Raw genomic sequence first — 17,741 nt, forward strand, 5'->3', positions numbered from 1 at the left:
CGAAGTTTGTACGTTGGGCATGTCAAAAGTGCATGCGGATTCTCCCCACAGTAAACACACTTCTCAGCAGGGCTACTGCAAGTATCATCCGCATGGCGTTCCCCACATTTACCGCACCGTTGCTTGTTGCTACAGTAGGTGGCCGTGTGACCTAGCTGCTTGCAATTGGAACAATTCATGACCCGCGGTACAAACAGGCGTACAGGTAGACGAGCTCCTCCCACTTCAACGTAGCTCGGAAGTGCAGATCCGGCGAAGGTTACGCGAAACGAGTCTGATGGATAGTAATTACCATCTTCGATGGACTTTGAGTGCAATTGCTTGCACTCCAAAATCTTAACTGATTGAAGGTTAGGGTCCTTAAAGCGGCCAGCCCCATCATTCATCAGATCATCGACAGTTAGACCCGCATCACTTACCACACCGTTGATCTCCACATCACGAGAAGGGATGTAGACGCGATACTCCAGCGTAAAGAGGCTATTTCTAACGATATCATTGGCCTGTTTCAAGTCAGTAACGACTACGCGCAGTTTGTCTGACTGAACCTTTTTAATCTCGGTTACGGCCGAGTAACGTTTTGTCAGCTCCCGTGCAACAGTTATGCTGTTTAACGGTTTATTTTTGGGCCGAAAGTATACCACCCAAGGACCAGCGGATCCATCCTGGTAAACCTTGACTCGGGGGGGCTGTGAGACATTGGGGGAAAGTGGGGGAAGTGGATCGACCATAACATTATCTGTCTCAGTATCAGATATACGTTCTTCTTCTTCATAATATTCCTCTTCGGAGGGTGATCCTTCTGTTTGTTCCATTTTGTTGCGGGAGCAACACGCTCGACCGCACTGTTTAACTTAAATCAAAATAAAAAATCAAAAGCAATAAAAAGAAAAAAATCGATAAGAAAAGTAAAAAACGAAACACTTCACCAGTTGGTTCCTGACGAGCTGGTAGGTGAATTGATCCTTCGTTTGTTTTATTCGTCACCCGCGTGACCTTCACACATTAGAGCTGATATAGCTCGTCTAAACAAAGCCGTCTTTCAGGCAAGAAAAATGTTTAGTAACGCACTTCACTGCACTACTTTAACTGATATCGCAGGTAACAATTATCACTCGCGGGACTGTTTATTAGTAATGCTTTACTGCAGCCTCTGCCACAGCAAGCACCTTCGTACCACCGAAAAAACTAAACCACACCGGAGAGAACAAAAAGCACTTGTTTCCCGGTACAAAGTTGGGTTACGAATGTATGCGTTGGTTGTTTTTTGCTAAGAGTGAAAAACTCTTATTTTTACCAACATTTTTTTTTCGGTGTGTTTATGTCAAATAAAAACAACCCTCTGGGAAAACCCTAAGAGAAGAGACGACAACAGGCTTCTTGCTCTTCTTAATTTTATATACCAGGCCCTGTCGTAATTCCAAATACAACAAGCATCCATCGTTGCCAGATTCCATTTGCATGTTTTTCACAATTGCTGAAAATTATTGTACCTCAAATATCGAACCTCTGTCAAGAATTCACAATACTAGCTGCATTTAAAAATTGAATTTTATGTTTATTCGTGTCTCTCTTAACAATGCACGTAGTTATATCGTCATTCAGGGTATTTATTAAACTTGCATGAAATGTTAGTGTGCATGAAAAGTAATTAAAATGAATTCAGCAGCACTGTTTTTCATCCCGTTTGAAAATATTATGAACGCTCTTGACTGGCAAAACGACCAATCAGAAGCTGGTTCAATATTGAGGTTAGGACTGGATCAAATTGGCTACGCGATTGTCTTCTCTTCTCTTAGGGAAAACCGAGAAAACATGCCCTATTTTTTCTGACAGGGCATCATTTGTCGTGAAATTCGATATGTCAAATCCTTCCTATAGTGTCAAATCCAGACTGTCAACATATTTCTTTATTTTAAATTTTAATATTATTTTCACGTTTCCTGAGCTGGAAAAAAACATTGTTGCAATCACGAAAATCAGCTTTATCGATGTAAGTAATAAAAAAACGACTTTTTTCTCATTTAATGACCCAATTGCAGGCACGGCCCGGTGACACATCGCTGAAAAGTCGCAATGTGGATTTAAGGAAAGATTTGCAATATGAAATCAAAATTAAAATTTTGCCTAAAAATTGCAAAAATAGCTTTTTAATAAAATTTAACCTGTGGCGAAATAATATCAGTTAATTTTAGAAAAAACAACGCGCCATTTAATTGTCTTTTAATAGTCTACATGCATGGATTTTTTCCATCTTGACCGGAATCTCATATTCATTGACAACTGCTAGTGGATATAAACAATATAATTTTTGGTTAATTTCAGTCAAGTATGAGAAAGGTTATGCAAGTTTCAAGCCATCATAATAATTCACTGAAAAAAACTAGATACGTTAACATCATGTGCAAAACACTTGAATTTATTCAATTGTAAAACACATGAAAATGATACGTTTGTCATTTCAATATCTAATAGAGTGTGGACAATATGATTTTCAAGTGGAATTCTTGGGAACATTATGTGAAAATCACATCAAGGTTCAACTGAGAAAGCCTCAATAAGCGGCTATCTTGGAAAAAAAGCAGTTTTTTCTCACGCCGTTGGAAAAGTCTTCCTGAAAGTGAATCAATGTATTCGGGGCATTGGTTGAGTACTGATTGAGTTTCATGAAGATTATTGCAACGGTGTGAGAAAAAACTGCTTTTTCCGTTTTCCAAGATGGCCGCTTATTGAGGCTTTCTCAGTTGAACCTTAACATCATAAGAAACACCATTGACTAAGATTTCCAAATGAATTACACGAGAATATCAATTAGTTTTACCTATAGATTTAATGGGTAGAAGAATCGCCGAAATCAATTGTTTTATATATGGATTTGCAATATGTTTTTCACATGAATGTCATTTGGAAAGTTCATAGTATGCGACTCAACAGCATGGCACCAAAATTCAATGGTAAAACATATCGTATTTATGTGAAAGTAGTATGAAAATAATTTGAAATAGCACATGAACTGCGTTTTAATAGATTTTCATGTGAAATTCGAAGGGAAATCATTTGATTTGCTTTTCAACAGGCAAGTGCCCTTGAAAATGATGTTAAATTTCATTTGGTTTTATAGTGTGATTTTTTTATCAGTATTATCTACACACCCTTTAAGCTCAATTCAGACGATACATCAGCTTTCGTCACCGTTCCGTCAGGATAAGTTGAATGCGTTTCTCGTGTGCCCGTTCACCCGTGCCGTACGTCAAAACGTTCCGTGCCGTTGATGTTGTGTGTGAATAGGTTTGTTCCAGTACCAGGAGAAACTGGAAGTACTCCGGAGCAAACAGGGAGAAAATCGTTCCTGTACTATCTTCTTCTCTTTTTTCTTCTTCTGGTGGCAAACCGGAGTGAAAAGGAGCAAGAATTTTTTGCTCCGGAGCAACAGGGAGTAACTTCCATGTACTGGAACAAACCTAATGCCTCCGCTTAACAGCATGTGACTTATTTTGTCGTTCCGTACACACATACAAATTTCCTCATAGTGTTATGTCCATTAGTCTGTGCCTATAGCTAGGCTCGTATTGAATAGATGAATTTTATTTGACACGACTCGATGCATGAGCAGAGTTAAAAATAATCGAAGCTCTCTTTGACGGCTGAAAATGAACCTGTTGCGACTCGCGGTGAATAGAAAAATATTCATTCAACTATCCATCTTATTCATTCTGTTGAAAATCGTACAATATATTCATTACACTAATTATTTAGGAAAATGCTTTCAAATGCCGATAAAGCATATGAAACAACAATCATCATCGCTTACATTGTGCCAGGGCCTACATGCGTTTGATTCGTTACTGCACCGTCGCTTCGTGTAATAATCGGAGCCGAATGAAAAGCTGCATGGATAAATGGGCGGTTTGTTCGTTTGACGTTTTCAGCTGCGGGAAAATGAATGCGGCTGAATATGATCAATTTTTATTCAATGAATTCGAATATTTTTAACTCTGACTCCATGGCCTTTTTTCTGTTATGGCAAGATGCCCAATCCGGCCAAAACAGAACGGAGCAATTGTCTTTCTTGAGGAAAGGCAACATAGATTTTACCAGGCACTTCTGCACATACATTTTGTGGGTCCCGCCAGCGATGTAAATGTCGCTTATCAAGCCACAGGAACAGCTGGCCTGCCGCACGAGATATTCCTTTGCGCATTTCAATAGCTTAATGTGTTTGAAAATCTCTGCTGCCTTTCACCTTCCAGTCGACGTATACACGCAGAAAAAAATATTGTAGATATAACAATTTTCTGGTTCAAATGCAAAAATAATTATTATTGTCTCAGGGCTAATAATATTCATTAATTGATTTAATTTATAATATTGTTATTTCTACAATAAATTCTGGTTTTGACGTTTCTAGATTTTAATCACATTATCGGTTGAATCAACAATAAAATTGGTTAAACCATCAACACTGTGTGATTGATTGAATGATGTGAACACGATTAGTTCAACAATATTCTGTTGTTGAAGCAATGATCAATATAGTAAACAATTACTATTGAAATTTTTGTTTCTTTTCAATAAAAATGAAACAATTTTTTAAGGGTTCAATTTTTATTTATAATTAAACCTTCCAAAAGCTTACAGACAACTTTATACATTTCAGGGTTCTGAAAGTTAAAAAGATAATGTTACTGTCAATATATTTAATATAGATTTAAATTATTTTAATATTTACACTTACCTAGAGAGCATTCTCTACGTCAGTACAATTGTGGCACTAGCACCGCAACTGTCCTGTATGTTGTGACTGCGTTGTGAAGTCTGTGGAAATAGAAAATTTTACATTTAGTAAAGGAATTGTGATGATTTTGCTTTGCTTTTCTTACTTACATGCAGAAGAAGCATACGTTCTGTATACAGAATACAGCATAATACTATGTTCTCACTACAGAGTTAAAACATGTTATAATAATTATCAACAAGAAAAATGTCATCAAGATAGCGTTAAAACATGTAGTGTGAACGTAGTATAAGGGTGAAAAAAAGAGTAAGCAGTAGGTTTGTTCCAGTACACGGAAGTCACTCCCTGTTGCTCCGGAGCAAGAAATTTTTACTCCTTTTCACTCCGATTTGCTACCAGAAGAAGAAAAAGAAAAGAAGATAATACAGGTACGATTTTCTCCCTGTTTGCTCCGGAGTACTTCCAGTTTCTCCTGGTACTGGAACAAACCTAGTGTTTTTAGTGATTAGGTACGAAAGTGAGTCTTGATTTCCACACAGTGCCTTTCACCTTTTTTACATTTATCGTAGAATTCGTTAAAATCGAGATTCGCTGCGTGATCGTACTCATCCCTCTGTAATTCCTGAACCGCAACCTTTCATTTAAGACTAAGTGAAAATCGGTTCAGCTATCTCTGAGAAAAGTTGGTGAGTTTTTTTTGATTCCCTACACACAGACGCACATACACACATACATATACAAATACAAACAACGAGCATATCAGAAGAAATCTATCGCCGGCGAATTCACAGTAGGGTAGATTCGCCGCCGTGGACTATCCGAATAAATCATAACAATAGTAGGAGCATTCGCTCACGAAACAAACACCGGTGCTGAGAGAAATTTCTCTGCCGGATTATTATCCGAGTAGATCTCGATAAAGCTGGGAGCTAAATGGCTCAAGGAAGCGGGTATCGGTGTCGATAGAAATTACTCCGGCAGGGAGCTATCCGTCGGAGTAGGGTAAGTTCGCGGTCAGGGATTATCCGAGTAGATCGTGATAATGCTGGGAACTGAATGACTCCCGGAAATAGGAGCTAAATGGCTCATGCAATCAGCATTTAAACGACTCACGGGAACGAGAGTTAAAATGATGACGTAATGGATAGAGACTAGAGAAGCCTTTAAGCTCAATTCAGACGAACCAAATGAGACTCCGAGATAGACCAGAAGAAAGAGCTGTTGTAGTTCCCCGGGGATGAAGGGCTAAAAAAGAATAAGGAGTGAGTGAACGTGAGTTGTGAGTCCCACACAGCGCCAACACACTACAGGCCAGGCTTTTGAAGCATTTTAAACCTTACTATAAAAATAGCACACACAGACATTTTTAGCGCAGTTGCTATACCATTCTATTGAGAAAGGCAAAAAGAACAGATCATTTACCCCCTCACCCCATTAATGAATTGTCATGCCCACGATCAAATTAAACTTCGACCAGTATGGCCCACATTAGAGTTACAAGAAAAAATGACCACTATCGGCCCACCCCTGAGTCGATTACTAGTGTCACCAGGAGTACTTGCACAAAATTTTAAGAAAATAGGACAAGTCTAGCTACCGGACCAACGCATCTGAAGTTTGTACGGGATTTTTCGACAATTCCAATGGAGAAAACCCACTAGCTCGCATTTTCACCGATTGGTGGCACTGTGTACATCGTATTATCAATGTAGGTGAAAATAAAGATAATTTAATTGTCTACAACTTTGCCGAAGACTGCTAGGCAATCCGACTTTGTTAAAAAAAGTTATTAAACTTTTAGCGGAGTGAGTCAGTTGTGCATGGGGCCTAGCAGGGCATGGTAGTGTATCAGTACTCGATTCTTATGAATTAAATATTTTTGTGAAATAATGGTTAGGTTTAGCTCAATAGCATGTTCAGAAGAATTATAGTAAATAATACGAGTTATGCTTCGATTAAAACATTTTAGTTCCATATGTTATCGTAGAGGGCGCCAACGCTAACTTTTCAATGGAGAGAGATAGAAATTAGGTGTCTTCTGCAAAGTCGTAGAACAGGCATTTTGCAGTAATTCTTCTGAACATTTTGATATTCTATCTTTCTTCTATGAAAAGTTAATGTTGACACCCTCTAGGTGGTCGCAGGTGGAACTAAAATTTTATAACCAAAACATAACTCGTATTATGTTCTACAATTCTTCTGAACATACTATTCAGCTAAATTTAACCATTATTTCTCAAAAATATGCCATGCGCTGCTAGGCCCCATGCAAAACTGACTCAGACATCACTTCGCTAATAGTTTAATAACTTCTTTTAACAAAACCGGATTAACTAGCAGTCTTCGGAAAAGTTGTAGACAATTGAAGTATCTTTTTTATTTTCACTTACAGTGATAATACGATGTGCACAGTACCGTATAGCGGTGAAAATGCGAGCTGGTTGGGTTTCTCCATACAATTACTAAAAATGCTAACAAAAGTCGCACTAACATGTGTATTGATGACAAAATTTGTATGGCGTGTTATAATTTTGCATAGAAAATTTTCCATGTAAATAAAGCAAAGTTTCATTCATATCTTTGGTTTAATTTGGTCTATAAACAATTTGTAAGATGCATTTTGAAGGGAATGAGTCAGGGAATCTAGAAAAGAATAGTAATTTTAGATTACTGCATGTTTCTCACAATTCGTGTATTTTTGTTTTGAAAATGATTATGTCATTGTGATTGAGTTTTACACTGAAAAACATCTAATACATCAAGATAACTTTTGCCGATCCCTAGACACAGTCATATTAAGTAAAAAATTCACGATTTCTCAGCACGTTTCTCGCTATATCTCAGTAACCAAGCAAACTATCAAAATTCTGAAAACGCCACTTTGTAGAGATTTTTAAGACAAGCAATGTAGCATATCTAACACAGTTTACCCCAAAATAGCGCTTGTCATAAGATAGCACAACCGCGACAAGCTGCCCTCTAAACACTCGATCCAATGATAAACAATCATGATATTTGAAGATCAATGGCCTAGCACTCGCTTGGCTACGCTACTCACCAGTACACGCCGCACAGTGGCGGGTCTTTAAACAAAAGTCGGACAAAAGCTCAAATGTTACCTAATTTGGCTGAAAATCACAATTTAAGCTAATTTTGAGGTGTTGAGCTCATTTTTGATGTCAAAAGTCGTAAAATATTAAATGCATTTTTCCATACAGTGTCATTGAACCTTTCTTATAACTATGATCCCGTTTTCATGATAGATTTTCCGTTACTGTTCACCATTGTCAGCAATATCATAAAAAATGAAGAATACTACTTTAAATCCAATGTATAACATATTGGTTTACTGTGGATTGTCTAACTATTTTAAACAAAACACCATACGCCTCCATATCAGCAACAAAGCTTCAAAATCTCCTTAAAACTTTTTGCGCACCTAGGCGCAGAACGAGACCATGATATTCGAAAAGTAGAGGTTATTTCCCATAGAATGTATACTATGTGACCGTTTCGAAATGATTCCGAAATTTGTACAGAATACATTAGTGAAAAAAGTATTTTTGATCTGATCACCTCAAACATATTCAAACTAAAAAGTCATAGTTTCAAGCAAATTTACCAAATGTATTTTATTCACTAACCAAGTTCTTTCGTTCCTCTACACAATGAAACTAGTTGTGCTAAAATCGGCTAAAATCAAAAGAGCAACATGCATTTGAAGTGAACGGAGCAATGGTGGTTCCGGAAATGAAAATCATTAAAAATTCCGGACTTTGCTACGTTTAAACTCACGTTAAAAATCGTGTTCTTATCCAATGTTTATAAAATTTCGAATATACATCATTCAATATATGAGATATTTAGGAAAAATATAAAATATCAATATTTCAGAAATAAATTTTTGAGGTTTTGGCCAGCCTCCAGCCACTGTGCGCCGTTAGGCTTATCACTGAAGCCCAGAGGACTAGATAGTTTGATTGTGACCTTCTAGCCCTTGAACAAAATTACAGTTAATTGAAGAAAATACAATTAGCTGATTTGATTCTTAAAACTTGAACACTCAAGTCCTAGAAAAGTGGAATAGAGTTTGTTTTATAAATAAAAGCACAGAATTCCAAGTATTGATACCAAATAATGCATCGGGTAGCAGGAAACATGCACAAACCTATTGTTCTAACATATACCTAGCACAGCCTAGCACCTACAATACAAATTACTTTTCTATCGGGGTTGATGTAGCTTGCTGTTGATTCTATTATACTACAGCAGTATGTAGAAGCCAATAGGGTGTTGATCCCATCTTGGCTAATGTTACTCCACTGGCATGAATCGTAGAGCGAAAATTGGGACTATTGACTAGAAGTTTCGCTTCACCTTAACAATATTATTTTTGATTTTTCACGACGACCTAAATGAATCGAACAATATGCTTTTCTGGAATGGAAGGCTGAGTAATTATAGAAATAGTTTGGTTCCCTTATTAACAGGAACATTACTATATGCAAACGTGAGTAGGTAAGGATTTTAGAACCATGTTTCTATGCAGTTGTTGGTCAAGAGAGGTTAAAAAGAGAATAAAAAAGCTGAAGATGGGTAAACTTTTGGTGGGTGAGGAACAAAAAATAATACGCTGTGGGCTGGAAATTATGCGCCTGTTCGTTCGTAATTTTACGATAAGACTTTTCCTATCTCATGGCATATATGTTCGAGCTTCGTTGTGAAGCGTCCTTTCAAAGGCGAGAGAGAAATAAAGAGTTGAGCTCTGGCATGTAATATAGACTTTGATATAGCATGAAAGGAAAAACGCATGCGCGTTGGAAATGTTCATTCTTGATGAAACCTTATAACGAAAAACAAAGCTTTACCGTGATATGACGAGAGTTTGTAATAATTCAAGCTTCTATATTTAGTAATTCCTTCTCAGAACGTGATCATACATAACGACTTGTTCATGAACATCACTATCAATTTCCGTGCGTGTAGTATTCGTTCCAAAATATCCTCCTATGGGATCCGGAAGAATGTCCTTGCGATCATAAATATTTCGAAATATTATTCCTTTGATAGGATCGCATATTACAATATAGTTTCTCGAGTTCCTTTTGAATATTCGATCCGTTCTGGAGTTGTAGTAGGAAAGGTCAATTTTAGTTGGATAAAGAAGTTGTTCCCCTTTGAAAATGGCTTTCCAGTCCAGTGAGTTTTCTTTATCTTTGTTAGTTCGCCGAAGAGCTTGTTCATAGTCAATGTAACCAGAAATTTCTGCATTTTTTCGGCAGTATCGAATATAGATGATGGTCTGAAAAATGTACCACTATGAGTTCAATTGTGTTGATATGTTATCATTCATAATACAGATAAAATTCCAAGGCGATTGGGTCTCTCTCGGGCATTTAGTTCAGCTAGAAAAGTGTTCGTCGTTTGCAGGCCTCGACTAAAGTATACATTTGGGTCCTGAGTGGCATACAAGAAATCTCCAATTTCATTCCGACGGCTTTCAAAGGCTGCTTTCGTTAGAGATCTGAAATATGTAAAGATGTATTACAGAAAGTTCAGGGAACAAATGCTCTTTAATTCACCTGTAGCCAGTTTGATACAAGCGGAGTCCATTGTGTTTGTGGCCAAGATATCGCAAGTCTTGAGTTGTTACGAGGCTTTGAAGATATTCCTCATGTGTAGAAAATTCCAAAAGCCGTATGTCTTCTTCTGTGAGTTTCATGTTTTCTGTTCTGAAACTATTTATGGGACCTCTATTATGTTAAATGTGTTAGAGAAGTATACACCACATTTCCGTATGTGCTTCTTTCAGTTTCCTTTCGTCATAATTATAAATTTGACTGGTTCATAAACGAGGCTAGGTTACTTTGTTTTTCTTAATAAGTCTGCTTTTTTGACGTAGTGCGTTAAGTTAGCTTGAAAATGTAAAAATTTTTCATTTCAAATTTCATACAACTAGAGGTTTACAATTCATATAACTAATTTTTAGCCCGTGCGCGGTAGCACGCGTTTGGTAAGTGATAACAAAACTGCATTGATATTTTCGGAGAGCAATCTATTTATCAGCTACGCTGCAATTTCCGTCCGGGGATCAATTGTAGTTAACGCTGAAAAATGTAATTTAGCTAGCTTGCTCCGACGGAGTATTCCTCGGCGGGAAACGTTCTCCCGAAACCGAGCCAACCAACCAAGTTTCGAGGTCGATCCGGTGATTCGGGTGAAGCAAGGCGTTCGGTTCGCCGGTGCCTTAGCGACGGTGAATCTTACTTACACCGACGGAAGAAGTTCTCCCAACACCGCCCCTTTTTCTGTTATCGTTATCCGTTTACCCGGTGCTCTGTTGCAGTTTACTTACAGTGGTAGATCTAGCCTACTCCGGCAGAGATTTTTCTGGCAGTGATTGCTCTCTTCAAACCATTGCTCGCTGTTCATTACGCCATTTCCGCTGTAAGGCAGTCATGATCTACGTCACCAATTTGTTGACCGCGTTCCATGTGATTAAGTCGTTTATCATTTTGTGGACTACATTATCCTACATGATGTACAGCCCTTCCGTTTTTAGCATGTCACTGCGTATCGTTTCGAACTTTAGACATTCGAAGACCTCGTGCTCCGGTGACTCATTGATGTTCGGGGTACAACAGTAACGTTGCGTACGCGAACTGATGGAGATACTTCCTGATGTATCCGTGGTCCGACAGGAGCTGTGTCATGTGGAAGTTCACTTCTACGTGCATTCTATTGAAGTATGTCAACAGGTTTAGGATGAGCCGGTAGGTCCACCTTCCCTTTTCGATATTGTTCCATTCTTGCAGCCGCTTCGTCATCAAATCGACTCTCACCGTCCTCCTCATGTTCCTGGTGTTCTCCGATTGTAGTACTCGGTATCGTCCGGTGACCTAGTCGTCCGCGTCGTCATCCCGTTCGTTGCCTTGGTCAATCTTTCGCAGGAGTAGTCTACGTGGCAGTTGAAGCTCAACCGACCGTCGATTAGTTTTCCGAGTCTATCCAGCAGATATATAAGCCTATACAAGGCGAGATCGCCCGGTGACCTCCCTGGATTTAGCAGCATCACCAGCTGAACGGTACACCATATTTCGGAGAGTTTCCTATCAACCAAACACTTCTGCAGCACCATCCTGAACATGTCCGGATATACCAGGATCACAGCTCTCAGTGCCACGTTTGGACCGGAGGCTGGAAGCCATCTATTGCGTGGCCCCAAGTTTAGCGGCATTGTGTCGTCACAAGCCTTCACAATCCTTTTAGTTAGATCAGCCGCATAAACGTTCTCGGTCTCGCTATCCGACCGAAGTGCCTCAAAGAAGAAGTCTTCCACTTTCGCTCGGCGGACGTCCTTCTCCGTGCTGCATCAGGGCCTTGGCCGACGTGGTAGCGAATCGCCTGGTGGTTGCTAAGGTATACCTCTATCAAGTCCATGTGCGCCGTCAGTGAAGGACTCCAGAAGGTGACTTCGATGATAGACTCCTTCACGTTTCTCCTAAATGTGCTAACGGAGCGCTCGTTGCACATTAGTAGGTTTGCACTTCACTGGAGCTTCCTGCAGGATACATCCTCTTGTGTTGGTTACTCCACTGCCTTTTTCACATCCCAGGTATTATAATCACCACCGATGACTACCGGCTTTCGGCCGATCAACTGCTTGTAGGTGCATAACAGCTGCACACGAAGACACCGTTGATTTTGGCGATCACGAAGCCATTCGCTCACGAGTTTTCTGAAGTGAACTCGGAGCCTTGACCCATGAAATGGCTCGACCTTCCATGCATTTAGTTCCCGACATTCCTCTTGCTTTCCGTCATTCTCTCCTTCTATTACGTTATACAGATACTCAGCGTACTTGAGTCATTTTGCGTCGATCTCCACTCGGATATTGCCCAGCGGTAAGTTACCGCAAAGCATTTTGTTCTGGTTTCTGTGAGCCGGGTAGATCCCGTTTTCGTGAGCAATTTAGCTTCCATCTCAGTAATCCATTCAGCTCCTGATACCATGAGTCATTTAGCTCCGGTTTCCGTTAGCCATTTAGTTCCAAACTATGTCGCGATCTACTCGAATAGTCTCCGCGGGTAAACTCAACTTAATCTGATTGAGAGTTCCCCGGTAGCGAAATCTCTCCCAAAACTGATACCCGTTTCCTTGAGCTATTTAGCTCCTAGGCGGTGAAACTACCTTGCTCCTACTGAAAGTATGCGGCGGCGGTAGTTCTCTAGGTACCGATGTCCATTTCGGGAACTAGTTAGCTCTCAGATCTGCCACGATACAAGTGAGCCATTTAACTCTGCGCTTCGTTGCGATCTACTTGATGTAGTCCTCGGCTGTAGACCTAGCCTCCATAACGAGCCAACCGGTAGGAGCCGAGGTCTGCCGCCAATTTTAACATGGAAATCAAAAATTGATATCTGAGTCACCCCTAATTATGTGATTGGCATTAACATCACTGTCGATTTTGTGTGGAAGCCCATTTCTGCCACAGAAAAATATAATCCTTTTGAAGCCATAAGATGGTGATGATGTATTGTGCGACAAATATGCCGAACAATAAACGTATTTATCGTCTAGGTTATCAATAGTCATATTGACTGTTAAAACACAAATATCGCGAGTTGTGGGTACCTGCCTCAATAACACTATTTGCAGGTATACATGCACGATACATTGCACGTGGATTTGTTAGGCCATCTTCAATGAAACCTACGAAGACGGGGTCAAGTAGCTTTCCAACATTGAATTTATTTGATGGACATGCGGTTTTACAACCAAAACTATGGAAACTTTTCTTCTTGCATAACGTGGGATAAATTCATAGCTGCTGTAGTTGCTGTTTATGTTGGAGATTGATTTGTGCTGCTCTAAGGGATCATCCATAAATGACGTAGCATTATATGGGGGAGGGGGGAGTTTTGTATTTTGTGATGATGTGTGATGACAGCGGGGTAGGGGGTCATGTCATGCTACGTAGCTTTTTTAAAGGGGAAAAACTAACATTTTTTTATTTTTTTTTAAATTTTACGGGGACAAGGGGGGGGGAGTTACCGTCAAGCTACGTAATAATCAGGGGGGGTACTTAGAGGTTTGTGACGAAATGCTACGATGGGGGGTGTTAAAAATCACTCAAAAAATGCTACGTCATTTATAGACGGTCCCTAATCGTAGTGTCGATCAGAGCACTACACATTTCATCACCAGCACTCAACAGCCTCTTTGTATGTTGAAACTATAAGTGAGTTTGTTTTATTTACGACCCTGGTTCAGTCGCCGTCCATGAAACTTAGTAGCTAAGCCCTCTTCTTAGAGGTTCCATTTCATAGATTTGGGACTACGATATGTAGCGATATCTAGCGAGACGTTTAAACAAACGAAGACAATGTCTTTATGATTGGATAAGGGTGGTTCGGGCTCCTTCGGTACCAGCTGGTTGGCCAATTTATGCGTAATACTGATGGAGCAGAGAGTTACACTTTACACTTCTTCCTGCATTGAGTATTTGCAGATTTGCGTTGTCTAAGTATTCCATTAATTTATTGCCTCTCAAATTGATATTCAGGGGAGCGTCTGGTGTAAAGTGCTCAAAACGAAAGTTATTTTGTTTTACAATTTTGAAAGTAAGGCAATAACGAATATTTTGCGTAATGTTATTCATTGTGTACGAAAAAAATATATTTTCAGTCACACAGAGCCACACATACGAGCGTTCCAAGAGTAGACGTACAACCATTTCCAAGTCGAAGAGTGCCGCGGTGAACACGATAGCTCTTGATAAAATTGTCTGATACGCGAAATTCAACAAGTTTTGTGTAGCTTAGACTTAGTTAGTCGATGAACCACAAAAAATAGAAAAAAGTTCGAATTTCGGAAAATAACTCATATTTTACGGTAGAATTCTCTCATTTTTCTTCAAAATAGTAGCGAGAATTTTTTTATTCATTTTTCTGTGGTTCATCGACAGACTACACATATTGGGCATCCTCATAAAAAATCAAGTCAATTCGTTGATTAGTTTTTGAGTTATCGTGTTCGCCAATTTGAAAAACGCGGTTTCGAGAAAAACGCTATTAAAGGGTGTCCCACATCAAATAACATCACGGAAAAAATGATGCAGAAAATGTCCCATTTGGTGTATTCTCTTGAAAATTTAGGTATAAGTAGTTTAGAGTGTATTGTTTACACTGTATTTTTATCGCTGTCAGTTTTTTGAAAATTGTTTGCGATAGATTGAAATCTGCGTTGTGGCATGGCACGGCTGTTTAAAACAAAAGATGTTCAGCGTGGCCACCGAGATTGCGGGAGACCTTTCTAGAGGTTCAATACTAACAATTAAGCGGATAAAAAATAAGTTTAATGCGTTGTATTGCTTTAATTTTGCGCTATTGTCCATTTCACTAATATAACTAATTATATGCATTTTGATATTTCTCATTATATTGGATTTACTCATTTTAAGCAATTGATTGGTTTAATTTGTTTTTTTTTTAATTTTTTTCCGTTTATTCATTCGAATTAATGGTTTAATAGCTTATTTTATTAATAGAACTCGTATTCTTTATTTTAATATCATTTTATTTTTATATTCAGATTCCAAATTTTCTATGTTATTCATTTTATATACTTTACTTATTTTATTCATTCAAGTTTTTTATTTGCGAATTTTAAAAAATCAACTAATAAAATGTATTATTTGCATTATTCGAAGGCAGATTTTCATCTCAAATTTGATTTTTCTCTGAAATCATTTTCTTGCGTTCTTTAGAGAAAAAGAATTTAAAATATTTTTTGGTATTGGCTGAATATGATATCATGTCATGATTTTTTTGAACATTAGAATTTAATAAAATTGAACACTTTTCAATGAATATTATTCCGTAAACTATTCTATTCATGAAAAATATTGAATAAGAAACTTGCGTTATCGCATAAGCTTACGGAAAAATTTTTGTTTGTTGTATAACTTGTGTATTCTGCAATTGTAAGGAACAAATTAGCTAGAGATTACTGGGTAGGGAAAGTTATGAAACTTAGAGCCATAGTACTCAAGTGAGAGCAAGGATGTGAAGTAAACAGATCGGAAAACTAGAAGTGGCAGGGTCATTAGAACAGGCTTAATATCGTGCGGGCTTAATTTTTGCCTTCTGATAATGAGGGTCGAGCTTAGGCAGAATAACTACGAATCACCCGAGTTCACTATCATGTGTCCTTGATAAAGGTAGACGTATCTATCTTTACCGTGACAACCGGCTGTCACGGTAAAGATAGATACGTCTACCTTTATCAAGGACACATGATAGTGAACTTGGGTCATTCGTAGTTATTCTGCCTAAGCTCGACCCTCATTATCAGAAGGCAAAAATTAAGCCCGCACGATATTAAGCCTGTTCTAATGACCCTGCCACTTCTAGTTTTCCGATCTGTTTACTTCACATCCTTGCTCTCACTTGAGTACTATGGCTCTAAGTTTCATAACTTTCCCTACCCAGTAATCTCTAGCTAATCGAATGTCGTTAAAACGTAAAAAAGAAAATGTGACTAACATAGTCGAAATAAAAAAGGAAAAAAGTAAGGAACAAATAAATTTATTTTAAACTAAGGCAAACCATGTTTCTTTTATTTTATTAAAAAAATTATCTCGCAGTACCTACTGTACGAGATATTTCAATAATATCAGGTCTAAAGGTCGAATGGAATTTTGAGATTCACTCTAAACTTTTACACAATCCTTTTTCATTATTCTTTATGTTTAAAGAAAAAAATAAGCAAATAAGTGGGTTCGACTTTTCAAACGCTTTTAATGCTGCTAACATTTCTTACAACTCCTATGACTCTTAGTTCGTATATTACATCGATTGAGATCATTTAGAATATATACTACATGACAGAGATCAGCTTTCATGATTTATTAAAAATTCAGTAGCGACGTAACCCATAAGAAAGTTAATATGAAATGAATGAATAGATGGTCTATCTTTTTTTAAAATAATGATACGTTCCGAGTAGTCTAGACAGTTACAGGAATTTTATGAAAAAGTACTGGAAAAGTACTGCTTGTAATGATTTCTGAAAACTAAAATCTATAAACAGTTGTTTTCTTTTTTAAGGGGAAAATTATACATTCACATGCTTTCAGTCTGTAAATGACACTACTTAGTGAAAGTCTGATTTTAGCATAATAAATTTTCTTACAGTATCTTCGAGCGCTATTTTAAATAACAAACACATCAGCGCCCTCCTTGAATCCATCCAACGTAACGAAGGCGATATGCGATGGAAAAAAACCCCTTAACTTTGTAGCTTCTGAAATATTTATTAATTTGCATGTAAATCACATACTGTAGTTTTATCTTTTCTTTGCACTAGAACTTTTGATCCTTTGTTTCTACCTATACGGCAACACTGAAGTATTAATCTGACCAGATTCCCGTGGGTTTTACAAACAGCTTCGTTTCGTTTGATGAAAGGTATTTCTAACCGTTAATGTCGTTAAACCTCCGGAAGTCTGCCAAATGGTTTACTGCACATGCAGCCGCAAGTGCCCAAAGACGATTTCGTTACGGCAGAATTTTCAGAGCGGCGGTTAATTGGAGGGATTAGCATCGCATGCAACATAATCGGTAATCCAGTACCTGTTATTCAATCGTTTAATAGTAATAGTGAAGTGTTCTTTTTTATTAGTTACTTCAATTTCCAATGTTCGTTATGTTGACCTTCAAAGCGGTTTCTGTTTTAAGCTTTATTTTATATAATTGGCTGAGAATTGCTTGCAATGGTACTAAAACGAGACAAAGTAAAAATCCAATTCAAAGTAAGGAGCATAATAACAATAAGAAAGTATATCTTCTTTTGTAATGCTTGCCAATAATTGTTCAGTTTTCCCATCGTCACCAATTGCCAAGTAATTTGGCGCGAGCTGCCAGAAGGTCAAATCGCAATCGAATTGGTAAAGCTGATGTGAACAGCTACAAGTCCCGGACTGATGTCGTCATATTCCATTGAC

The 17,741-nt window shown here is 38.2% G+C and overlaps 1 protein-coding gene across 1 annotated transcript; it reads right to left on the bottom strand.

The window, feature by feature from the left end:
• Positions 1-9,644: 9,644 nt before the first annotated feature.
• On the bottom strand, positions 9,645-10,582 carry LOC131689445 (cilia- and flagella-associated protein 299-like). The gene is made up of 3 exons (XM_058974537.1): positions 10,318-10,582; positions 10,094-10,259; positions 9,645-10,037 (listed from the first exon to the last, which is right to left on the bottom strand). Exons 1-3 carry the CDS (start codon positions 10,455-10,457, stop codon positions 9,645-9,647), a joined length of 699 nt encoding a protein of 232 aa, XP_058830520.1. The 5' UTR covers positions 10,458-10,582.
• Positions 10,583-17,741: the final 7,159 nt, after the last annotated feature.

This window comes from Topomyia yanbarensis, chromosome 3 (assembly GCF_030247195.1).
Source record: "Topomyia yanbarensis strain Yona2022 chromosome 3, ASM3024719v1, whole genome shotgun sequence".
Classification (NCBI taxonomy): Eukaryota; Metazoa; Arthropoda; class Insecta; order Diptera; family Culicidae; genus Topomyia; species Topomyia yanbarensis.

Bases quoted from the DNA above. Each gene is read 5' to 3' on its own strand.
- LOC131689445 (XM_058974537.1), bottom strand. From the start codon at position 10,457: ATGAAACTCACAGAAGAAGACATACGGCTTTTGGAATTTTCTACACAT. The intron at 10,260-10,317 runs GTGAATTAAAGA...TACATATTTCAG, and splicing joins TTGTATCAAACTGGCTACAG to ATCTCTAACGAAAGCAGCCT. The intron at 10,038-10,093 runs GTATTATGAATG...TACATTTTTCAG, and splicing joins ATCGCCTTGGAATTTTATCT to ACCATCATCTATATTCGATA.